Source organism: Mugil cephalus, chromosome 13 (assembly GCF_022458985.1).
Source record: "Mugil cephalus isolate CIBA_MC_2020 chromosome 13, CIBA_Mcephalus_1.1, whole genome shotgun sequence".
Classification (NCBI taxonomy): Eukaryota; Metazoa; Chordata; class Actinopteri; order Mugiliformes; family Mugilidae; genus Mugil; species Mugil cephalus.
In genome coordinates this window covers 25905303-25921503 of record NC_061782.1, presented here as the reverse complement: position 1 = coordinate 25921503, position 16201 = coordinate 25905303, and the positions used below count along the sequence as shown (strand labels likewise).

Here is a 16201-nt window from a genome sequence, read left to right as displayed (position 1 = left end):
TATATATGAATAGTTTGTGTAACCACCAGTTCTTTTTAAGCAAATATTTGAGAAAGCTTTGGAGATTACATCTCAAAGCATTGTCAAGTTGTACATTCCCAACAAGTAATGTGATGTCCAACTGTAGCTGGCTTATCTGATTCCTAATTTTATTATGTAACCTCTTTAACCTGGAAAGCAGTTTGTGCTTAACATTAAAAGGTGATCAAATAAATACATTATTAATGCTTACTATGAAGAGGTTTGGACAGTTGGTCGGCCAAAGTAAGCTGCGTGAAGGTGTCAGTTTAACTCTATGTTTTACTTTGAAAATTTCACTCAAATAGCTCAGTAGCAATCTATGACAAGCTTTACATCCTCTTTCTACAACCAGGAAATATTCACAAGGAAGCCTTTCAGCCAGGCTTTAAGTTTTGAATACAGAGCTTCTACTTCTAGGTCAGTAGTTTCTGTAAACTCTACTGTGTCTGATGTGTGGGATGTCTTACATTGTGGAGATGTCGATGAGTTTGAAATGCTCCTCACAGCCGAGCTGGGCTGCAACATGTCTGAACTCTTCTGTTATCCTGATCAGACCCAAGTCCAGGTTAAACTCGGCAGGGAATGTCACTATCCAGTACCTGAATGCACACAATTACAAACACAATTTTGCAGCAAACAGCTTGACACTGGAACATTTGAGATATAGGGACATCATTTCACTTTAGCTCCAAGATACTTGACTGAAAAATTTATATATTGTTGGTAATAGTGAAAGACGTTTCTGACAGTCCAAAACATATTTACAGCATGAAACTGTGGGATGTCCCCAGTCCTAACCACAACCTAGACCAGTCTTTCAAGCACAGTCCTTCAAATTCAGCAGTGATCAATGATTTGCGTTTACATGCAGAGCTTAATCGAGTTAAAGTTAAAGTTAAAAATTAAATCCAAAAATAAAGTTTGATAAAGGTAAGAATATGTCACAACAGATCTGTTTTCTCAGAGGCTAATAATCCAGTGTGTTGGTGTGGAATAATGCATGTATTCTAGCTTACCTCATTAAATAACATATCTTCAGCCTGGTTGTCTGGCAGTTGTCACCTTTGCAGTCACGGTATGTGAGGATTAAGTTAAGGACTTTGTCAAAGATTTTACAAATTTACAAACTGTAATGTATAACTGTATCATAGACCGTATTGTATAATAAATCAGCTCATTACCAAAATAAGTAATGATGGATAGTTGAATGAATGTTTAAGTAACTGATAACACAGCACCCATTGTGCCCCAGCTAACATCGTAAAGGTGGAAAATATTTTTCTAAACAATGGTACAAGATCAAGATCAAAAAGTAGCCCCTTCTTTGAACTAGGATGAATGATAGTGGATCGCATGCTTTGTAACAGTAGCCACACTGGATGTAAAATCCAGAGTGAAATCCACATCAGATCCTAAAATACACTAACTGTCCACTTTATTTATTTTTATGCTTGTTAACTCAAACGGCCAATCAGCTAATCACATGGCTACAATTCAGTGCATTTAGACATGTAGAGGAGATCAAGACAACTTGCTGATGTTCAAACTGAGGATCAGAATGGGGAAGAAAGGGGATTTAAGTGACTTTGAACATGGTATCGTCGTTGGGGCCAGACGGGCTGGTCTGAGTACTTCAGAAACTGCTAATCTACTGGGATTTTCACACAACCGTCTCTAGGGTTTACAGAGAATCGTCCGGAAAAGAGAAAATATCCATTGAGCAGCAGTTGTGTGGACGAACATGCATTGTTGATCAGAGAGGTCAGAGGAGAATGGGCAGACTACAGTTCACACAGGCTCACCAAAATTAGACAATAGAAGACTGGAAAAACGTTGCCTGGTTTGACGAGTCTCAATTTCAGCTGCATTCGGATGGCAGTGTCAGAATTTGGCGTAATCAATATGAAAGCATGGATCCATCCTGCCTTGTATCAACGGTTCAGGCTGGTGGTGGTGGTGGTGGTGTAATGGTGTGGGAGATATATTTGACAATATAAATCGAGCATGGTTTAAGTATTGAGTATTGTTGCTGACCATGTCCATCCCTTTATGACACAGTGTGTCACAGTGTGCCATCTTCTGATGGCTACTAATGCACCATGCTCAAAGCACAAAGCTCATATCATCTCAAACTGGTTTCTTGAACATAACAATGAGTTCACTCCACAGTCACGAGATCTCAATCGAATAGAGCACCATTGGGATGTGATGGAACAGGAGATTCTCATCATAGAGACAAATCTGCAGCAACTGTGTGATGCTCATCTCATCTCATCTTCCATTCTGCTTAATCCTGCACTAGGGTTGCGGGGATTGCTGGATCCTATCACAGCTGGCATCGTGGTACACCCTGGACAAGTCACCAGCCTATCGCAGGGCTAACATTGAGACATACAACCATTCACACGCACACCTAGGGTCAATTTAGAGTCACCAATTATCCTAACGAGCATGTCTTTGGAGGTGGGAGGAAGCCGGAGTACCCAGAGAAAACCCACGCGAGTCCACCCGAGCTGGACTCAAACCCGGACCTTCTCGCCGCCCCGTGTGGTACTGTCATGTCAATATGGACCAAAATGTTTCCAACACCTTGTTGAAAGTATGCCACCAAGAATTTAGGCAGTTCTGAAGGCAAAAGGGGGCCCAACCTTTTAATAGGAAAGTGTACCAAATAAAGTGGCTTGTGAGTGTAGCAGTAGAAAAAACTGTGAAGGCATCATTGTCAGGTTTTGTCATTGTCTAGCACAACAGACCACTTACTGAGCACATTCAAAGATACCGATCGAGGTTTGGATTACTGGTCATTTTACACACATTGGCTCAACAAGAAGAAAGCTGAGGGAGAGATGTTCATTAAAATGAAGGAAAACATTAGCAGCTATCATTGAAAAGAAATAAAAACTAGAATACAATTTCCAGTGAGGAGAGTGACAGCTTCTCTATAAAGGTTTTCAGCATGTTTAATTTAGTATACATATCGTTTATCTGATGAAATACAATTGCATGCAGTAATTCAATAACACGTAATTCAACTGCATTTTGAATTACTATACTGGTGTGTATGAGCAGTAGTTGAGTCATCTGCTAGATGGGATATATAATCAGTAGTTTTCCTGCTAGTTCAGAGGATGTCACATACCAGCGATGCATCAGCAGCAGGGTGCGAGGAAGCAGGCTGGCCTGCTGCTCCCCATTGTCATCTGTAAAGAGAAGTGAGTCACAGAATGTCAGTAAATTGAACCCAAAATTATGTAGTTTTCTTACTTCTCTCAGAGGATAATTCATGTTCACTAATCATTAAACTAAATGGGTTTGCATGGTACTTCATTGTCATGAACACACAATAGTGCGTACTGCCCGTAATTCACAAAAACATGGATTAATCCGCTGCAGAAAATAATCCAAATGTAAATTTTAAATGTTTATGTCTTCTAAGGCTGGATGTAAGAAAATAATGAATAGCTAATTTTATTTAATTATTGTTTCTCTTCTAATTTCTGTATGGGTGAAGGCTGGGCTTTCTTCTATTCTTCTACTTAGTAGGGTTATTATTAAAACGTATTTCTTATATTTATGTAAAATATGCAATTTGCAAGGCTGATATAAGATAAACTGTAAAGTATGACAAAGAGCTCCTCCACAAGAGAGGATCTCAGGCAAAAAAAACATTTAGAGGCTTCAGCTACTGTTTCAGTTTATGTTAAAGATTGATTGACATTACACCTAACTATTTGCTAAACGCTGTACCTGACACCTTATGGGCTCGTGTCACTCACCAAATTGCAGAATGCATTCATTCAAGAGGGCATCTAGAGATGCTGCCTTCCCCAGTGTGGATGATCCCATGATGCCAAGCTGGAGGGAGGATAGACGTCAACACTTCTCGCTCACAGCTCTGGACCAATCAGAAAATTCCTGGGAAAATGAGATTTAGCACATTTTCAATCATGTGGCATGACAATTTTTGTCCATTGTAATCATATTGTTTATACACTTGTTCATACAGTAGTCATCCTTTAGGCAAACTAATGCAACCTCGAAGCATTTGCAACCTGTGTGAAACAGGCAATGGGGCACATATCAGACAGATTTTGGCGTTAACACTACAGCTGCATTGAATAAAATGCAACACATTTCACCGATGTCTGTGGCGCCTATACACCTGGCAGCAAAGATAAAATGAATGTGGTAAATGGTCTTCATTTTTAAAGAAATTCTTGTTTCCAACCTATACAAAATGCTTTAGAGTCACAGGGACATCTACCCATATTAACAAACTAGTGCCATGCACTAGGAGCAATTGGGGGTTCAGTGACTTGCTCAAGAACACTTCCCCATGTGGCACATTCCAGGCAAATTGGCATCCTTCAGGTTCACAGACAATCTGCTCTACCTACCTCCCTACCAGATCTACAGGCCACAGCCACCCACCACAGTACTGTGGATTGTATCAAAAGTGTCTTCATCATTACAAATTCCTTAAGGCTTGAAGTTGTTTTTAGTAAAACTTCAGAAGTGATTGCAGTCAGTCACTTGAATTGAATCACAAAAGCAGGAGTTCTAGCTGTGGAACATGTTTATATGGTATTAAAAATATCAGCATTAATATTATATCTTAGAACTAACTTATGGTCAGGACTGGATGAGGGGACCCTGTACCATTCTTAAATTACACTCCTGGGACTGTCCAGTCTTCACAGCGTACAGTTATCCACTTCTACCTGAATGCATCATTCTCCAACCTGTTTATGATATGTCTCAATAATAGAGTTTTGTTTGAATCGCCCACTGCTATAATTGGGGTGGTAGTTCAACAGACCACCAGGTTCTGAAAAAAATAACACATTTGTAAATAACAGCAGGATACATGCATCCAGCAACAAACAAGTTATTAGCACTCCTAAGTGTTTGCCAAGTTTCTTTCTACGAGGATGTTTCTACCCATAAAAAGACTTATTATCCAAAATGATTTATTTTTGGTGGTTGGATGTTACTTGCTTGGTGATGATAACCCATGGCCATAATGTTTCAACAAGCTACACTTACATTTAAATACACAGTATACACAGTAGGGATATTAGTATAAACAATAGTAATAGTTGTACCAACAAGGACACTTGTGTGCTTGAACATTTAACCTTACTAATTACTAGACTGCATTCCAAGTTGTTGTAGAAGTGCAATTCTGCCGTTTCAGTTTAAAGCAGCAAAGCATTTATTTATGTATTTATTTAAATTTAATTTAGCAGACATTTTCTCATTTATGCGTTAAATGGACATATATCAAATTGATTCTAAGCCTCTGTGCTATTAGCTCTGTGTTTAGGCTACACCAACCCCCGAGGAACACACTGTACATGGCTCCTTAGAACGCAGTCTTCTAATACTTTCACAAGTGTCTTGTATTTGGTGCTAGACAGACAACTTGCAGTGGGGTCTCTGAAAAAAAGTTGTGTGCTGCTAGAAACACTGCTGTGAGTGAGACAAAAACAAAAAGCAAGACATTTTGACTAATCATTGAATAATACATATTACATTACTTAGTACTTGATGTACAACGTCCAGTCGGTCAAAACGAGCTCAATAACTTCATATTATATTTACATGTTTTCAATTGTGCTGCAGTGGCCTGCAACGTCACCTCACAATGACAAGGGTTCAGTGAAACTTACAGTCTGTGCATTGGTCTTACACCAATAACTGTAAGGTTGGCAGTTCGATCCTTATCCCTAGTCTGTCCATCCCGACTGATATATGATTGTGAGTGATGTTTGGTGGTGGTCGGAGGGGCCGTTAGCACAGATTGACAGACACGTTTCCGTCAGTCTTCCCCAGAGCAGCTGTGACTATTGAGGTAGTTTACCACCACCAGGGTATGAATAATGCATCCAGTTGTAAGTGCTTTGAGCATCTAATAATAAAGCACTATATAAAACCAATGAAACCAATGCATTATAATTATTATTATTACACTTTGGCTTTAACATTGACACATATGCCTGCCAAAAACTTAACAACAGCACAACAGCTCCAATGTAAAAGGAAAACTGGAAAAGGAACCATATTAATCACTGAAAAAACACGTATCGCCACCTAGTGTGGAGGAGGAGGACATGTTCCTGTCACCAATGATGGGAATAACAGCATTAAAATAATGGCGTTACAAACTAAAGCTGTCTGCTGGCATCTGACTTGGTTCTCACCCATGGGAGCTGCAAAACCGTTGTTTTTCCGATGACAGGAGGGAAGGGCGAGACAACCGCATAGGTGATGATGATTGTAAGTAAGTAAGCTTTCATGATAAGCTGATCAGAGGGAGTGTTCAGTTTACACACAAACCACACATGCACAACAACTTCCCACCCACACCCAACTAGCAGAGCTATGGAAGTTTTTCTGTGCCATCAGAGTTTGAATATAAATTGCTAGGTAAATGTAGTTTACACCAAAAAATCAACATCAAAAAAAGTTCAACCTCATAAAATTCAACAATAAAAAAAAATCAACTTAATAAAATTTAACATAAAAAAAAATCAACCTCAAAGATACAACCTCAAACAGTTCAACCTCTAAGCTTCAACCTCCAATTTTCAACCACAAACCTTCAACCTCCAGCTTTCAACCACAAACCTTCAACATCCACTTTTCAACCACAAACCTTCAACCTCCAGCTTTCAACCACAAACCTTCAACATCCACTTTTCAAGCACAAACCTTCAACCTCCAACTTTCAACCTCTGAAAAAGCTGGACTTGACTTCCGGGTGAGCAGGGAGAAGCAATCGATCCCCGTCTCTATTCATCCAACGTCTAGCCAATCAGGTTACGCTCTATTGCTCATGAGGCGACACCGGCACATAGGACAGATCAGCCATGGCCACCAACACGACTGATGGAGCTTCGGAGAGTACTAATGCGTTCGTGAAATTGTGTAATAAATATTACTCGATCAATTGAACATTGACAGAAAGTATTATACAGTATCTACACTGAAAATTTAATTGTGGCGTTATTGAAAACTACATTAGAAACTGGCTACTTACTGGCTGTGAGCATCTTTACCTTCTGCAGCTACAAACAAGCCAGTCTGAACTGAGCAATTCCGCAGTGATGCCCGTAATGTGCTAAAAGGTATGTTATTGCTTTCCTCTTACAATGACAATAAATGATATTCTATTCTATTCTATTCTATTCTATTCTATTCTATTCTATCGTCTCGGGAGTGATGTGACTTATGCCAGTATAAGGACAACTCATCTGTCATATCATGCAGCGACACAAACGTAATCAACAATACAGGGTGGAGAGATGCGCGTTTTCTGGCTGGATGTACGCCACTATTTTGAGTTTGTCTCAGCTAAATAAGTATATAAAGTTTCACAGTACTGTCTGTGCTGGCGACAAATTCCTGTCTAGCTTCAAAAACGCTACTTCAAATTTGAAGAAACATTGGGAGGCACAGCACGGTGAAGTTAACACAATAAGTCTATATTTACTAGTTAACATTTAAGTCCCGTCCAGGGCCTCATTTATGAACCGTGCATGTATGTGTGCGTAAAGAGAGCATAAGCACATTCCGCCGCAAAGTATCGAATTTTATCAATTTGTACTGGTGCATAGAAAAACTGTACATTTAAGCTGTGAACGCACATACACACAAAACCTAGTGGTAGAACAGTGGAACAACACATAGAACTCATAAGAGAATCGCAGTGTTCATCAATCTCAAACTTCACACATTACAGCATATTGCCGGCCTCCTACCATAAAAAAATGTCAATCAGTAATTTAGCAGACATTTTGAATAAATGGCTTGACAAGCTATAAAAGACAGTTGTGATGGGACAATCTGAAAAGAAAAGTTGAATACAGGTACCATTCATTATCTTGAGCGTTAATCTGTTAAACACCGCTTTCCCAAAAACATACTAATGGATTTCCGCCGTGATTTGAAATTCTTGTTGGAGCGAGACACCAACCACACCAAGGCCATCCCAGTACACATCCGGCCACCGGAATTTCACAGCCGACACTATAAATTTATCTAATTTCATATTTTAATTATTTAACATTTGCGATGCGCATGCACGTTTATTTACAGTATAGTAGTTGCGATGTTGTTCAGCTGATCCTTCATTTCATTTAAGGATTTGGTGGGGTCTTGTTGATTCTGCAACGATTTTCTTCCAAGGGTGGCACAGCGGCTTGGTGGTTAGCACTGATGTCTCCCAGAGAGAAGGGTCCGAGTCAAGATCGGGTCTTTTTGTGTGTAATATCCATATGTGTATTCGGTTCTTTGGGCTCTTCCTTTCTTTATTTATAACCTACTCGTTTCTGTTCTGAGGCCTCATTTATTAAACGGTGCATAGAAAATGCTCTAAATGTGTACATGTGTCAGTACAAAAAAAAAAAAAAAAAAAATCAAACGTGTGGACACCAATCTCTTTAAGAATGCGTGAAGGGATTTTTTTTTTTTACCCTCACCGAAATCCAACCCGGTACCATTTCACGACCCACGGGGAAGGTAAAGATGCTCACAGCCAGTAAATAGCTAGTTTTTAACGCAGTTTTCAATAAATTATTAAATTTTCAGTGTAAATACTGTTTAATACTTTCCGTTAATGTTCAACTGATCGAGTTGCTTCACCCTGCTCACCCGGGAGTCAAGTCCAGCTTTTTCAGACGTTGAAAAGTGGAGGTTAAAGGTTTGTGCTTGAAAAGTGGAGGTTGAAGGTTTGTGGTTGAAAGTTGGAGGTTGAAGCTTAGAGGTTGAACTGTTTGAGGTTGAAATTTTGATTTAGATTTTTTTATGTTAAATTTTATTAGGTTGATTTTTTTATGTTAAATTTTATTAGGTTGATTATTTTATTGAAATTTATGAGGTTGAACTTTTTTGATGTTGATTTTTTTATGTAAACTACATTTACCTAGCAATTTATATTCAAACTCTGATGGCACAGAAAAAACTTCCATATAGAGCTAAATGGCAGCAATGGTGAGTGTGGAGGAAATGTTGGCCTTTTCAAAGTAAAAGTAGGCTACAGGTATTATTTCAATATCCTTGAGGTAAAGGAAAAAACGCACATGTGAAGTGTACATTTTTGTGATGAAAAAAATACTTGAAGTACAGTAGCCTATTGCCCCTTTTCACATCGAAAAACTATTGTGACGCTGATATATCTGCCTGTTACATTCTGACTCGACAGCCTGACAGCCTGTATCATTGCAGAAGCTTCAGCTCAAAAACAGGTTTTGGTCTACTCCCATAAAGACTGATCTCTGACGGGCAAAGATTTTTGTTTCTTTTTTGGCAATCAACCCAATCAAATATGTTGTTACACGATTGTTAATCGAAGTGCATAGGTGAACGGCAACTGTACAACTGTGTTTATTTAGGCTACAGCTTGTATAGCGATCTCCCACATCTTTGTAATGATCATGGCAGCGCTCTGCATCCGAGGAAAGCGGGGATCCATTCTTTAGGTCATCAACAAACTGCAACTTTATCTGCAATGTCTGCGATGGCGTATGAGGAAGGAAAATCCCGGGTTGACATGGGATTTTCAATGTGAAAGCGGTATATCTCTACTGGCTGGGGTCTGAGGTGCAATAAATATTAAAAGTTCTGTGTAAGTACGTGTCTATGCAATTATACTTTATGCAACTGGCTTGTGAAACCTGCTAAGAAAAAAATTCAAATTATTAGACATATTTAGACTTAAAAAAACAGAAGAGTAACGCAATAGTTACTTTCCCTGGTAACTAGTTACTTTTATAGTGGAGTAATTCAGTTACTAACTCAGTTACTTTTTGGGAGAAGTAACTAGTAGTACACTGCCTGTCACTTATTCGATTTTCTCCACTGCATGGGACAAGGGCCGCATTCTGAAAGTTGAATTTTGAGCATAGCACGATTAAGCTGTTAAGCTAAATGCACTGACTGATTGTTTGACAATCTGGGCTATCTCTGGCAGCTTGCCAGAGAGAGAAAAAAAGTCAGCTAGCTAACTCCTACTTAACAATAACAACAACAGTAAAAGTTAGGGTTGCTGTTAATGACTGTAATGTGTTGGTGCTGATAAAGTAAATAGATCTTTGTTTGGTAATTTACAGGAGCTCATCATGTGGAGGAGGGCGAATGGGAAAAACTACAGAGAGTAAGGATAGAGGGCAATTGGACCGCTGTGACAGGACGGAAGGGCAAAAGGAGACAGCCACGCATCAAGGAGGTGGACCTGCAAGAGCTCATAGAGTGAACTTTAATGTCCATCATGATAAGGAACACACAACAATCTAGAACTAGTGAATATGACAATAAATGTCAGGACTGACAAATACACATGGATATATAAGAGTATAAAAACAGCTAGTTATGGGATTGGTACTACCAATGCAGAGTATCGTCAAAATTGGTTAAATGAGCAAAACTGGAGCTCAAGTTGAGTAAGTAGCAACTCTGTAGTTGCACATAGTGCTATTTCCCCCGAGAGACTTCGCACCATCTCTCGGATGGTGGAAATTTTGGAAGTCACAGTATGTCATTGTTGTATATTAGTTCAGACAGAGATGTATTGTTTGCTTGTTTTTCGCTGTGCTGTCATACCTTGCCACTGTCATAGACAGTGTCATAGACAGTGGCAAGGTCCTCCAGTATTCTATACTGCCTTTTAATTTGTCAATAGCTTAATCAAAGTTCAATTTGAGCAGTGATTTGGGATTTTTTTGGTGTAATTTTGAAGTAGTTTCGTAAGGTTGTATTTCCTCCTATTGGCATTAATTCACTTTTGGCCTGGTTTATTGTGTAACCCAAGATTTTACTGAATGAACTGATGTATTCTAGAAGATGAGAGATACCCTCTTTAGGGTCTGTAAAGTGAAGTAAGTAGTAAATCATCAGTCTACAGACTAACAAGGTATTCCTCTATCCGTCTGGGATATCCTTAATATGAGGATGACTTCTTTCCCCATTTGCCAAAATTTCTAATGCAATCTCCTTGTCTCATGTATGGTCCAGGACATTTACCTGTGGGAAATGATTTAATTACTTAGGCTAATTCGACTATCGAAAGGAGTCTTTCACTGCAAAAAATCAAAATCTTACCAAGTATATTTCTCTCACTTCTAGTCAAAATATTTCATTATACGTAATATAAGACACACAATTGAATAAAATACAATGATACACAAATCCAAGATGTTCAGTGGTAGCAGTCTATGGTTCAGAAGTGGTGACGCTGTCCCGCTATTTTACCTTACTGCGCAGCCCTCATTAAAGATTAAAAGGAAATAAGAGATGGCACACTCCATGGCTATTTCCATCTCTGAAAAACAACGTGTTTTATTCAGTATGTAAGTGAGCATAATATATTCACCTCTGGTTTTAAGAAGTGAGACGTCTCACTTTTTTATTGTGTCGGTTGAAAGTTGGTCATGTGCAGTAGCGAACACAAAGAAGAACTAGTTATGTTCGATACCACCGATTTTCTTTCCGATCCGATACTGAGTAAAATTCAAGCTGGTATCGGCGATACCGATCCAATACCGATACTTTACGTAAATACACCCTAATGTATCTGTATTTCAAATCATAGCTTCATAGAGAATACAAGACATCGGAGTAATTTATTTATTGATGTTAAACTCTGAAGTATATTGAGGTAGTGGCCTCATTTACTATATAGCTGAGCTAATAAACAGAAGACTGAGACACAATCATACAAAATATTTGAAAACGATGTTTAAAACTCTAAAAAAGAGTAAAATAATAAGACCATTAAAATAAATCATTGCTTAACTATAAAGAACTACTATAAAATGAAACCTTGCATCTTAATTCTGACCCTGTTCTCTCCTCTTCTGTCCTTCTCATCATAAATGCCTCATATTCTGTGTTGTGGTTTAACCTGAGGTGTTTCACAAGGTTTGTTGTGTTGCCAGAACTCAATAGTTTAGTTACTTTCCACCGTGTTCCTAGATTACCTCAAACGACTGAAGTTACGCAAGTATCGATATTTTTTTATTTGGGAATCGATTTTAGAGCATAAAGACCTGGTATCTGAAGTATCGATGTTTCAGTATGGAATCGCACATCACTAAGAACAACAACACGGCTCTCTGGAGGGAACTTACAGGTACGTAATAAAGCTACCTCGTCCGAGACCTTTTGAAAATCTGATTTCATTGTAGGTTAAGTTGTATCGAATAGCTCGTGTTTTTTAGTCACATACGTTATAAATGTTATCGATGTTTCAATGTGTATTTGTTGTGTACACTGTTGCAGCCGAGCACGACCTAATGCTACCTGAGCTAACTCGCTAGCTAAAACCGCTAACAGCATCGACGAACTTGATGACGTTACGGTGTTGACTTTAAAAGGTAATGTAGTCAAATTTACATTTTGCACGTAGTTATTGTTTTATTTTTACGTCATAACTCTGAATTCTGAACTGATTTTAATGAAATCGGTTTTATTATAAATTGGGTAAATTGAGCATGATACTGGTTACTTGTTTCAATTAAGTCCAGATACTGGGTTGGATCTACTCAATTCTATACTAAAACATTAACCTTCTAAATAGCCACAACTTAAAATGTAAATTATTTAGACGTTATGCTTTTGAGTTCCTCCAAAATTCTAGATTGCTATATACACTCTGTATAATTGAATTAAAAAAGTTTCAGAATTAAGAGAAATATGACCGATTACAATGTTTAATTCACCACTCTGATATGGTGATGTATAGTCCACTGAGGTATGTCCACTGAGGAGGCAGGCCCTAACCAAGGCCTGCCTCCCTGCCTCCCTCACCTCACTACCCTCTTCAACCAGTCTTTGTCCCTTGGTCACTTTCCCACTGTCTACAAACTTGCTTCCATCACCTCATCCTCAAAAAGCCCACCCTGAACCCAGCCAACCTCTCCAACTACCGCCCAGTCTCCAACATCCCGTTCCTCTCCAAAATCCCTACACACCCATCTCCAGTCCAACAACCTCCATGAACCCCTCCAGTCTGGATTCCGCCCACTTCATAGCACCGAAACCACCCTTGTCAAAGTCATCAACAATCTCCTCACCTCTGCAGACTCCGGTGCCCTCAACATCCTGTTACTTCTAGACCTCAGCACAGACTTTGACACTGTAATCCAACCCCATCCCCCTTCAAAGTCTGCGCCATCTCTGTGTTGAGAGCACTGCACTCGACTGGCTCACCTCCTACCTCACTAACAGGCAACAGTTCGTCTCCCTCTCTGGCCACACCTCCTTCTCCCTCTCTCCAGTCAATCAGGGGGTCCCTCAAGGCTCAGTCCTCAGACCCCTCCTCTTCATCTTGTACCTCTTCCCCCTTGGTCACATCATCCGCAAACTCAACCTGGACTTCCACTGCTACACCGATGACACTCAGATCTACATCAGCACGAAATCCACCCCAAACCCTCCCCTCTCCCACATCGAAACCTGCATCTCTACAATAAAAACGCGGCTGACCCACAACTTTCTCAAACTCAACAGTGATAAAACTGAGCTCCTCCTCATAGGCACCAAATCCACCCTCAACAGTACTGGACCCATCTCGCTCACCATGGACACCTCGACCATCACTCCCTCCCCCCTGGTCACAATCTCGGTGTCATCCTGGACCCCACCCTCTCCTTTGATCCTCATGTCCACTCCGTCGTCAAGACCTCCTACTTCCACCTCTGCCGCATCGCCAAAAATAGACACTGCCTCTCTCCCCCTGCTGGCGAATCCCTCATCCATGCCTTCATGTCCTCCCGGCCCAACTACTGTAACTCCCTCCTCAGTGGCATCACTTCACGTTCCCTTCACAGACTCTAACTGGTCCAAAACTCTGCTGCCCGCCCCCTTACCCATACCCGGTCCCGCCAACACATCACTCCCGTTCTCCACTCTCTCCACTGGCTCCCCATTAAACAGCGCATCAGTTTCAAGATACTCCTCCTCACCTTCAAAGCCCTCCACCACCTGGCCTCTGATCCTCTTCCACTCTCTCACTGACAGCACCAACATCCAAGCTCAAATCCTTCGGTGACAGAGCCTTCACCCGAACAGCACCCCGACTCTGGAACTTTCCCCAACCTGTCCGCGGTTCACTCTCACTCCCCACATTCAAGTCCCATCTGAAAACATACCTCTTCTCCCAAGGCTATGACCTCCCCTATCCTTAACCAGGGTCTTGTCCTTTCTGTTAGTACCTATCCCCCTACCCTCTACGTATCCCCTACCTAGTGTATAACTGATGCTCCAGTCATACACTTAATTCTGTGAAGTCTCAGTGTAACTGACTAACTGCACTGTATTGTAAGAACTGTTTACTCCTGCATTTCAGAGCTAAAAAGACATATTCTTTCTTATGCAGAGAAAATAAAATATTTGTTTGTTTAATGCAAGACTTGTTTTCATTCAAGTGGTGGTTGTCTTAAATCTAGAACAGTATCACTATTGTAGAGCTTACAGTCAGTTAAATGCACTTGAATTGAGATGAATGAATGATTGATTTGAGATAAAAGCTAATCATAACTCTTGAATTAAGAAGAATCATCTTGTTAAGTTGCTCTGGATTTATTTTTTTCACTCAATTTGAGTAAGAAACAAAGAAATAAGAATTGAAAAGCTAGTTTTGAGATTATTTGACTTGCATACAGTACTTGGAATGAGTGTTTGTCGTTTCACCACTTATAAGATATTTCTCACTTGCCTAATATGCATTTTTTCTTATTTTAAGAAATCTTACCAAGTATGATTATCTTACTGCACTGGCAGATTATTTCACTTAATTTTAGTTTATATCTGCTCAAACCAAGTATTTATTTCTTATATTAAGACTATTAATTTTTGCAGTGTTCCAGACAACCCCAAACTACTTATCTATGTCTCATTTATCTGTGTCAAAGTTAAAGAGCTAAAATATTGCTCTGTTGCAGTGGAAGTTGAAGCTTAAAGATTGGAAAAAAAAATCTTAAACTGATCATTAATATCTTGCTGATACATAAATATTTGTCCGTCATCTGACTTTATTTTGTGAATAGCCATTTTTGCCTACTCTCCTCTAAGTTGTCTTGAAAGTAGTTTTTAAGGTTTATAGATTTTAATTTCAAAATCTTGTTGTAGTCCGACTTCTGTAACAATATGTTGTATATTTGTTCTATAAGGGTGATTTCCTGTTCAATGTCATTCATTCTTTTCCTTTTTTCCTTTTTCCTCGATGAGGAATAATAAGTCCTTTCATGCGGCAGTTATGTGCTTCCCAGATAGCGGAGTTCGTAACCTCCTGGTTTATTATTCATTTCTATAAAACCTGGTGACCTTAGGAGGAGAGAGTTAAATAAAAATCTGGCACTTCCTATCACCTTCCAACTTAGAAACAGTTATTCATGCATCCATATCATCCTGGCTGGACTTTTGCAACTCCCTCTACTCGGGTATTAGCCAGACCACATCATTCCCATTCTTGTATCATTACACTGGCTTCCCGTTCATTTCAGGATACACTTCAAAATTCCTCTGATTGTTTATAAATCCCTCCATGGTCTCACCACTTCATATATATGTGCTTCTCACCCCTTAGATCAGCACCAGATCCTCAGACCATGGTGTGTTGGCTGTACTATGTTGGGGGAAAAAAGGCGGGGGACCGGGCCTTTTCTGTTGCAGCCCCTCAGCTCTGGAACACCCTGCCAGAAGGCCGACTCTGTTGAGACTCTTATGAAGCACCCTAAGACCCATATTTAATCCTTGTCTTTCAATAGCATTTGATCTGTTTTTATTTTTTCATCTGGTCACTCTTGGTGTTAATAGCTTTTCGTTTCTTGATACATTGATGTTGATCTGTATTTCACATGTTTTACATGACATGCTGAATGTGAAGCACTTTGGTGCAAATGCTCTTTGCTCTTAAGGTGCTATATGAATGAAATAAACTTAAACAAGTACTGTATATTCATGCTTGTATATTACCTGACACTGCACAAATGTTATAAGAAGGCATTCATTATACCTCCTCTTGTCTATACAAAGGTCCACAGCAACATGTCATGCATAATGACACGTATTGTACATCAGAAGCACCATTACATAACTATGTCCATTCTAAAGCTGTTACTCTGCCATGTTTGCCTTTCCCCTGGAAGAAACTAATCTAATTCTGTCATTTTGTCTTTCC

At 39.6% G+C, this 16201-nt stretch overlaps 1 protein-coding gene and 1 long non-coding RNA gene across 9 annotated transcripts in view; one reads left to right on the top strand and one right to left on the bottom strand.

Annotated features, from left to right (window-relative positions):
- rasgrp3 (RAS guanyl releasing protein 3 (calcium and DAG-regulated)) overlaps positions 1-16201 on the bottom strand; it is a 35508-nt gene that overhangs the window by 13140 nt on the left and 6167 nt on the right. For 7 of the 8 annotated variants that reach the window (XR_007114046.1, XR_007114045.1, XM_047603820.1 and 4 more), the window contains 4 exons: positions 3798-3936; positions 3119-3221; positions 1038-1100; positions 489-620 (listed from right to left, as the gene is read on the bottom strand). Coding sequence is in view for 6 of the 8 variants with exons in the window: in XM_047603820.1 (XP_047459776.1) it covers positions 489-620; positions 1038-1100; positions 3119-3221; positions 3798-3867 (368 nt within the window). In the remaining 2 variants the exon portion in view is untranslated. The remainder of the gene's footprint in view (positions 1-488; positions 621-1037; positions 1101-3118; positions 3222-3797; positions 3937-16201) is intronic. The other variant, XM_047603825.1, reaches the window with a different exon arrangement.
- LOC125019225 lies at positions 12301-16000 on the top strand. The gene is made up of 2 exons (XR_007114047.1): positions 12301-12395; positions 15608-16000. It is a non-coding gene; the product is annotated as an uncharacterized LOC125019225 (long non-coding RNA).